This window comes from Neopelma chrysocephalum, unplaced genomic scaffold (genome assembly GCF_003984885.1).
Source record: "Neopelma chrysocephalum unplaced genomic scaffold, ASM398488v2 Primary Assembly neopelma1_215, whole genome shotgun sequence".
NCBI lineage: Eukaryota > Metazoa > Chordata > Aves > Passeriformes > Pipridae > Neopelma > Neopelma chrysocephalum.
Window position 1 is genome coordinate 138,416 of NW_020897877.1, and position 8,724 is coordinate 147,139.

Consider the following 8,724-nt stretch of genomic DNA (forward strand, 5'->3'; position numbering starts at 1 on the left):
TATGAGGAGGGTTGGGTCATCCTCCCCCCCAGGAAATCCCCATCCTGAGGAACATCCATCCATCCATCCACCCCAGAGGACCTCCACCCTGGAGGATCCTGAGATTCTCATCCGTAGAGGATCCTCCCACCTCAGGTCACCTCCATCCTGTGGGACATCCCCTCACCCCAAGGCACCTCCATCCATGAGGGGGGGTCATCCTCCCACCCCAGGAAATCCTCATCCTGGGGGACATCCATATATCCATCCATCCACCCACCCCAAAGCACCTCCATCCAGGGATGGATCCTCATCCATAGGGGATCCTCCCATCTCAGGTCACCTCCATCCTGCGGGACATCCACCCACCCCAAGTCACCTCCATCCATGAGGGGGGTCGGGTCATCCTCCCCCCCCAGGAAACCCCCATCCAACACCAACCCCTCCAAGGCTTCCCCCCCTGCCTCTAACCCCTCTCCCTTCCCTTGCAGACACCAGCCTGCTGGAGAGCTACACCGAGGGCGAGATCCGCCAGCTCGTCTCGGCGCTGGTGGAGCGCTACAGCCAGGCCATGAACTCGGGGGGCCACGAGCTGCCGCTCTTCCCGCGGGCCGGCGCCCGCCGCAAGCGCGCCCGCGCCCGCCACAAACCCTGCGAGCTGCGGGAGCTGGAGGTGAGCGTCAGCGAGCTGGGCCTGGGCTACGAGTCGGACGAGACGGTGCTTTTCCGCTACTGCAGCGGCACCTGCGAGGCCGCCGTGCGCAGCTACGACCTGTCGCTGAAGAGCATGAGGAGCCGCCGCCGGATCCGCCGGGAGAAGGTGAGGGCGCGGCCCTGCTGTCGCCCGCTGGCCTACGACGACGACGTGTCCTTCCTGGACGCCTACAACCGCTACTACACCGTCAACGAGCTCTCGGCCAAGGCGTGCGGCTGCGTGTGACGCGCCAGGGAGGAGAGAGGGAGGGAGGAGGTGACGCCCTGGTGCCCGGACCTCGCCGGGCCGACGGCGGGGAGAGCGGGATGGAGCCCGGAGCGGCTGGAGGAGGAGGAGGAGGAGGAGAAGGGACTGAGCCGCTGGCGCATCCCGAGGACTTAGAGACACGGCGGAGGTGGTCAGAGCGGTGATGGCTGCCTGGGGCTGTTGTCCCCCCCAGGGGTCCTTGTGAGCCCCTCCAGGGGTGGCCCAGGGGTCCCTGTTACCCCCTTGCCAGAGGTGACAGCGGGCGTGTGGCAAACGCAGGACACGTCCTATGCTCGGGGTTACGTGTCACCCGTGCCACACCTGGCGGTCGTGTCACCTGCCCGGCGGGTGGGGTCAAAAGGTGGGTGTCCCCTGCATGGGGTGGTCCCCACGTGCCAGGGGTTCTGTGTCGGGTGCGTGGCACACGCTGGTGCCAGGACGGTGAGCAGGGGGTGGTGTGGGGGTTGTTGATGCACGTGGAGTGGTGCCGGTGGTGTGTGGGGCTGGACGGGGTGTGCTGCACACACACAGAGTGTTTTGGGGTGTGCAGCACACACACTGTGTGTTTTGAGGTGTCCAGCACACACAAAGTGTGTTTTGGGGTGTGCTGAACACACAGTGTGTGTTTTAGGGGGTGCAGCACACACAGTGAGTGTTTTAAGGTGTCCAGCACACGCTGTGTGTTTTGGGGTGTGCTGAACACACAGTGTGTGTTTTAGGGGATGCAGCACACACACTGAGTGTTTTGGGGTGTGCAGCACACACACAGGGTGTGTTTTAGGGGGTGCACCACACACAGTGAGTGTTTTGGGGTGTGCAGCACACACACAGAGTGTTTTGGGGCTCATTCCAGGTGTGTCACACAGCTGCAGGTGCCCTGTGCCACCCCAGCTCAGGGGCTGAGCCCTGCACTTTTCATCCGGGGGGGGTTCCCAGAGTTTTGTGACCTCCCTTCTCTGCCAGGGGCAATTCAGCCCCCGAATCCCCCTGTTTGGGGGCACAAAAGCCCCGGCAGTGGTTTGTGAGAGGCTCTGGCTCCGCTCCCCGCGCCCGCTCGTGCCCCTTTTGCCATCGTCTCATTCCCGCAGCCCCGGGGGCTTTGCTTCTTTAAAACTCGGGATAATCTGAATAACTGGATTAACCTCCCGTGCCCCCGCCACGGGCAGCTGGGCCGGAGCCCAGGCAGGTGACACAACCTCACCAGGCCACCAGCAGAGCGGTGGCACTTCCCGGCGTGGGCAGGAGCGTTCCTGGTTTGGCGTCTCCCAAAAAATCCACTCTCAGCTCTCCTGGGAGCATCCCCCCAGCACCCGGGAATGGTGAGGGAGAGGGGACTGGGGCCTGGCTTTGGCTCCCTTCGCATTTACAGCAGTGTCACTGCTGTTTACTCTGCGGGGAGATAAACGAGCCCGCAGACTTTCCCGTTCCCCAGGCAGGCTCGATTTGTTGCCTGGGATTGATGGGTTTTTTTTCTCCCCTTGGCTCCCTTCCCAGAAAAAGCAAATCATAAACAGAAGGAGAATATTGGTGTCATGTCCTGGGCATTAACCAACGCCAGGGAAAACGCTCCGTGTGCAGCCTCCCCCCGCCCAGAGTCACGGAGTCATCCCAGCTCCGGAGAAACAGGGGGAAAAATTCCATGTACCTTCATCCCCAGGTGGAGGAGGGCTTTGTTATCAGTGATCCCGGCAGCCCAGGGATTGTGCTGCAGGATTTGGGGCAGCAGGGGAAGCATCCCGAGGGTGGGATGAGATGGGATGGGATGGGAGACCTGTGTGTGACTGGCCACATTCCCGACCTCCAGAAAGGGGTAGGATTTAGGGGAGCAGGTTGGCATCCCCTGGGATGGGATGGGATGGGATGGGATGGGATGGGAGGCAGCATCTCCTGCGTGCGAGCGGCCGCATTCCCGACCTCCCCAACGGGCCAGGCTGGTGGGTCTTTTTTTTCCCCTCCTTGCTTTTCATCCCAACGTGGCTCTTGGCTGAGCGGAGCCAGGATGCAGTGAAGGAATATAAACACCATCCTTCAGCGGGGCTGGCAGCCTGCACTCTGTAACACCGAGTTTTCCCTGCACTTTGGGAAAAGGGGGAGGCAGCCGAGGGGGTGTGGGAGGGGTGAACCCCCCCCAGGGGTGAAGCTGCATCCCGGGAATGGGAATGTGGCTGAAAAGCGGATAAACCCCACCCTGCAGGGGCAGGGAGATCCCCAACCGAGGTGTGTTGGCACCCCTGGGTTTGGCTGGAAATGGAAAAGGTGGCACAAAGTAATCAGCTGGAGGATGGGAATGGCAGAGGGGCAACGGGAGTAGCTCCAGGCTCGCGGCGGATCAGCGGCTCAGTCCGGACTTTGAGGAAAAAAAGGGCCCAAATCTAATAATAACAATAATAATAATAATAATAACGGGCCTCTCAAGGGCTTGGGCGCTTTCCAGGTCTCGCTGCCATAAAACTAAAATTAGTTTTGTTGCAGAAGCCTCCAGTAAAAAAAAAACCAACCAAAAAAAAAGGGAACCGGAGCGATAAAGGCAGGGAAGGTGTTGTGGAAGCAGTGCAGGACCCGGCACCTCGGAGGAGGATTTGGAGCAGGAGCTGCCTCTGCTCGCAGGACCCTGTGCCCAAGGGAGTGCTGGAGTGTTTGCACCCTGGTTTGGGACATTTTGGGGAAGAATTTAGGGATTTAGGGAGCCTTGCTTGGCAGGCACCCAGCCAAGGGCCCCTCCTCTCGCCGGGATGGTGGTGGGAGCAGCAGGAAGATGAGGGGACACGGGAGCAGGTGGAGAAGGCTCAGGGTGGGACATCTCCCAGCTGTCAACCCCCCCCCCAGGTGCCCCATTCCCAGTACAAACCCAGCTTGGAACCCCCAAAACTTGGGAAGAAAAGCTGACTCAATGCAACGGTGTGTTAAACCAACAGGAATAGCTCCAATCCATCTTTTTTTGCTGGATTTCACCCTGCTGGCACCAGAGGGGACATCCCCCCCTCTGCCACACGCTGCTCCTTATGCTTTTTTTGGGGGGGGAGCTGCTGGGACTTGGAACCACAAAAAAAAATCCCTGATGGGGTCTTGGGGTGAGCTGGGGCACCGTGGTGTGGCCGAAAGGATGAATTCTGCTTCCGTGTCTTCCTCGGGGCTCCTCCGGCTCTGCCGGTGCCATCCCACGTCACTGCTCGGCCCTGGAAATGTGGTTCCAATAGGTTTTTCCCTAATGCTTTCCATTTCTCCAGCCCTCTCTGCTGTAATAGGAGCTGGAGCTGTCCAGAAGAATGCCTACAACGCAGAAAGGGGGGGAAAAAAAAAAAAGATGGAAAATTCCCTCCTCGAAGCTGCAGCAGGATCTCATCCGGCTCCTTCCTCCTCCTCCCACGTGTTAATTCACATTCATATTAATATTAATAATAATAATAATAACAACCCCTGTGCAACATCTGTCAGGGAGGATTTGGGGGTTGGCTTTTGCCTCTCTGGAGCTGCAGCTTTGCCGTTCCCAGCCCGGGAGAGGAGGGGTTGGGAAAGGGGGGGAAACAGGAGGAGATGTTTAAAATCATGTGACAGAGCCCAGGATGAGTGTGGGGTTCTCCCAGCTCCAGGATCCTGCTGGGGAGAAGTTGTTTTCCCAGTTAATCCAGGAGAATTGTGTTTTGGTGGTGTTTAAAGCCATGGTTTTCTTCCCGTTGGAAAGAGGGAATGGGGTTGGAAAGAGGGAATGGGGTTGGAAAGAGGGAATGGGGCTGCCACGTGTTTCCCTCCTGGGCTCGGAGGGGAGGGGGGAGAAAAGGGAAAAGGGGGGGAAAGGGAAATAAAAGGAAAAGAAGGACAAAAAGAGGGGAAGAGGAAAGGGAAAAGGGAAATAAGATGAAAAGAAGGAAAGGGGGGAAGAAAAAAGGGTGAAAAGGGAAAAGGAAGAGGGAAAATAGGAAATGAAAGGAAGGAAAGGGGGAAAGAAAAATGGGGTGAAGGGGAAAAGGGAAAAAGGAAAGAGGGGGAAAAGAGGGAAAAGGGAAAAAAGGAAGTGGAATGAAAAGAAGAAAAAGGGGGAAGAAAAATAGGAAAAAAGATAAAGAATAAAAAAAAGGAAAAAAGGGGAAATGCAAAAAATGAAAGGGAAAAATGGCGGGAAAGGGAAAAGGGGGAAGAGAGAAAAAAGGGAAAAAGAGGGGGGAAGAAAAAAGGGGTAAGAGGAAAAAGAGGAAAATAAAAAAGTGTTAAGAAAAAGGGAAAATGGAAAAAGGGGGGAAGGAAGAAAGGAGGAAAGGAAGACGGGGGAAAGGAAGAAAGGGTTAAGAGAAAAAAGGAAATGAAAAGAAGGGAAAAGGGAGGAAGAAGGAAGAAGGGGGGAGATGCAAAAAAGGGAAAAAGGATGAAAGGGAAAAAAGAAAAAAGGGAAAAGATAAAAAAGGGGAGAAAGAAAAGGGGGAAAGGAAAAGGGGGAAAGGGAAAAGGGGGAAAGGAAAACGGGAGGAAAGGAAAAAAGGTGAAGAGAAAAAAGGAAAGAAGGGAAAAGAGGGGAAGAAGAAAAAAGGGGAAATTGCAGGAAAAAAAAAGATAAAAGGGAAAAAAGAAAAAAGGAGGAAAACGAGGGAAAAGGGGAAAAAAAAGAAGGAAAAAAAAAGGTAGAAAGGGGAGAAAGACAAACAGGAGCCTTGTTCCTGTCCTGGGGGCAGAACTCCCTCGGCCCAGCCCGGATTATCCCATTTCCCTGCCGGAATTGTCGGGCCCCGGGGCCCGGCTGCAGAAGTGGATGCAATGCATCTGTATTTTGGATACTCTATTTATTGGAAGTAACTTATGTTATTTATTTGGGCCCCTCCCGCGCCCTTTTGTACGTTATTTATTGACCCCGCGGGGCCGAGGGCAGGGGACTTTTGTTTGTACCATTTATTCTGAATTTTTTTGGGGGGGAGGGTGGGGAAATAATAAATAATAATAATAATAAAAAAAAGCTGTTTGATATTATTTTTGTTAAACAAAGCCGAACTCGGGTGTGAGCTGTTCCAAGTGGAAATAAAAGGAGGATTCTGTGGATTTCTCGCCGGGAATTGTCGTTCGTGGGGGTTGAGGGATGTTTGGCCCCGCCCCCCTCCCCGGGGATGGGGATGGGCAAGGAAAAGGGGAATTTGGGGAATTTTGGAGGATCGCGCCGGGAATAATCAGCTTTGCCCGCTTGAGGGAAAGGAGCTTCCAGTTGGGTTGGGTCAAAGGTGAGAGAATTCTGGGAAAATCACGTGGAAGGGAAAGGGAAAGGGAAAGGGAAAGGGGAAGGGAAAAGGAAAGGGAAAGGGAAAGGGGAAAGGAAAAGGAAAAGGAAAGGGAAAGAGAAAGGGAAAGGGAAAGGGAAGAAAGAAAAAGAAAAAGAGAAATAAGAGATAGAAAAAGGAAAAGGAAAAGGAAGAAAAAGAAAATAGGAGAAAGAGAAGAAAAAAAGAAAATGGAAAAAAAAAGAAAAATAGGAAAAAAAAGACTTTTATAAGATCAGCCAGAAGAACAGTTCCACTTGCTCCTGGGGCAGCAGCTCCACGGTCAAAACCACATTTTATTTTATTTTATTTTATTTTATTTTATTTTATTTTATTTTATTTTATTTTTTTCTATTTTACAAGGAAAACACCTCCCAGGCCCCACCGGCCTCTCGCCGTTCTGCCCCTCGAGTCGATGCTGGGGCTCAGTATTTTTGGGGGGTTAAATGTTGCAGTTTCCAGTCTCACATCCCCAATCCCACCCCCCCTGTCCCACCCCAGCCCCTTCTCCCTGTTCCTGCTTCCCAGGAGATTTCCCTGGGAGAGGAGCCAGAGCCAACCTGTTGTTTGAGCCCCATTTCAGCATCGTTTGACCCCGTTCCATAAATTAATAGGATTAAAAGTGCATCGTCCCCATTTAACACGTGCTACCCCCCACTTAACACACCAATTACCCCTAATTAACAGCAATTACCCCCAATTAACACCCTGTTACCCCTTTTAAGACCCATCACCCCCATTTAACACATATTTTGGCATTTAAGGCGCAGGGAAATGCTCGAATCCCGTCCTTCAACACACCATCCCCAGCCAGAAAAATATGATTTATTTTATTACTCACTCAAAAATAGGTTCAAACTATCCCGTGCCCAAGTGAGAATGGGTGTAAATTCCTGGATTTCTTGGAAAAAAAAACCCATTTCAGGCAAAGCCAAGGCCCTGCGGGGCTTGGCACAGGATAACAGGGAACAACAGAGAGGGGGAAGAGACAAAAAGAAGGAAAAGTTTATCGTGGTTTTTTGGGAATGGAAAAAAAGGTCTGTTTATATTCCCCCCTCGTGCCACCCAGAGTCCTGACAGCCTCGGCCGAGTCAAACATTCCCGCTCCAAGCTCCTCTTTGTAAATATTTTAGGAAGAATCTTTGGAGAGTCATAAATCTCCGGGAGAAGGAACCCGAAGGAAAGCCCAAATCCCGCTGCCAGCCCATCCAAAAATGAATAAATAAATATTAAAGAAAAAAAAAAAAAGGGCAAAATGTAGTTTAATGACCGAAAGGGAAAAAAAGAAAAAGGTTGCTTGGAAAATCTGACTATTCCAAGAGCACAAAGGAAAATAAATCAGAAGGAAAACAGTGGTTGCAGGAAAAAAAAAAGTGAAGTTGGGATGAGCTGGGCTGGGATCAGGGATGATTTGGGGTGGGATTTCTTGGAGATGAGGTGTGTGCTGGCCACTTCCATGGTGTAAGTGGCAAATTTTTGTTGCTTTAAGTCAAGGGTTTTCATTTAAGCCCCAGCTTAAAAATCCCAGCTCTCAGGTGATGTTCTGGATCCCTGTGGTCGTTCTGCCATGGAAAAAGGAATAAAGCAGGAAATGGGATGCTCCGAGTGTTCAACCCCCCCCTCGCTCACTTGGAGCTTCTCAAAATTACTTCCCAGTAAGAAAAACCAGTTGGAGCTTCTCCAAACGACTTCCCAGTGAGAAAAAAACCGAGGGGAATATAAACCCAGCCTGACATCCAACCAGAAAACATGGAACAAAAGTGGAGACGAGCGCAGAGTTCAAAGGTCTTTAGAAAAACCCAACCCCAAACCATCAAGGTGGTGACTCCTCTCCCAGAATTTGGTGATGGATCCAGAAATTCCTCAGCCAAGAGGTGATTTTCCCCAAAATTTGGGAGTGGATCCAAAAATCCCTCAAGCAAGAGGTGGTTCCTCCCCCAATATTTGGTAGTGGATCCTGGTTCTCCCACAAAGACACCAGGCCTGGGAGGCCTTTGCCCACCATAATATAAATATATATAATAGAAATACATAAAATATAAATATAAATATAAATAGGTATATAGATACACTATAAATATGTAGTATATAAATAAATATATTGTAAATAAATAAATATAAATACATATAAATATAAAGTCTATAGATACACTATAAATATATGCCACATAAATATACAAATATGTAGTATATAAATAAATATATTGTATATAAATATAATATAATGTATTTAATAAATATTAATTATCATTATAAATATAAATACATATAATATAAATATAAATGAGTCTATAGATATGCTATAAATATATGCCACATAAATATATAAATATACAGTATATAAATAAATATAAATACATATAATATAGAAATAAGTCTATAGGTACACTATAAATATATGCCACATAAATATATAAATATATAATATATAAATAATTATATTGTATATAAATAAATATAAATAAATATAATAGAAATATAAATAAGTCTATAGATACACTATAAATATATGCCACATAAATATATAAATATATAGTATATAAATAA

The 8,724-nt window shown here is 50.2% G+C and overlaps 2 protein-coding genes across 6 annotated transcripts in view; both read left to right on the top strand.

The window, feature by feature from the left end:
• Positions 1-2,785, top strand: part of NRTN (neurturin) — a 17,913-nt gene extending 15,128 nt beyond the window's left edge. For 2 of the 4 annotated variants that reach the window (XM_027703268.1, XM_027703269.1), the window contains exon 3: positions 471-2,785. In XM_027703268.1, the coding sequence (XP_027559069.1) occupies positions 471-919 (449 nt within the window). In that variant the 3' untranslated portion in view covers positions 920-2,785. The remainder of the gene's footprint in view (positions 1-470) is intronic. The other 2 variants (XR_003537302.1, XR_003537303.1) reach the window with 2 other exon arrangements.
• A 2,428-nt stretch (positions 2,786-5,213) lies between these two features.
• ATCAY (ATCAY, caytaxin) overlaps positions 5,214-8,724 on the top strand; it is a 34,450-nt gene continuing 30,939 nt past the window's right edge. For both annotated transcript variants that reach the window (XM_027703256.1, XM_027703259.1), the window contains exon 1: positions 5,214-5,219. The gene's annotated coding sequence lies outside the window, so the exon portion shown is untranslated. The remainder of the gene's footprint in view (positions 5,220-8,724) is intronic.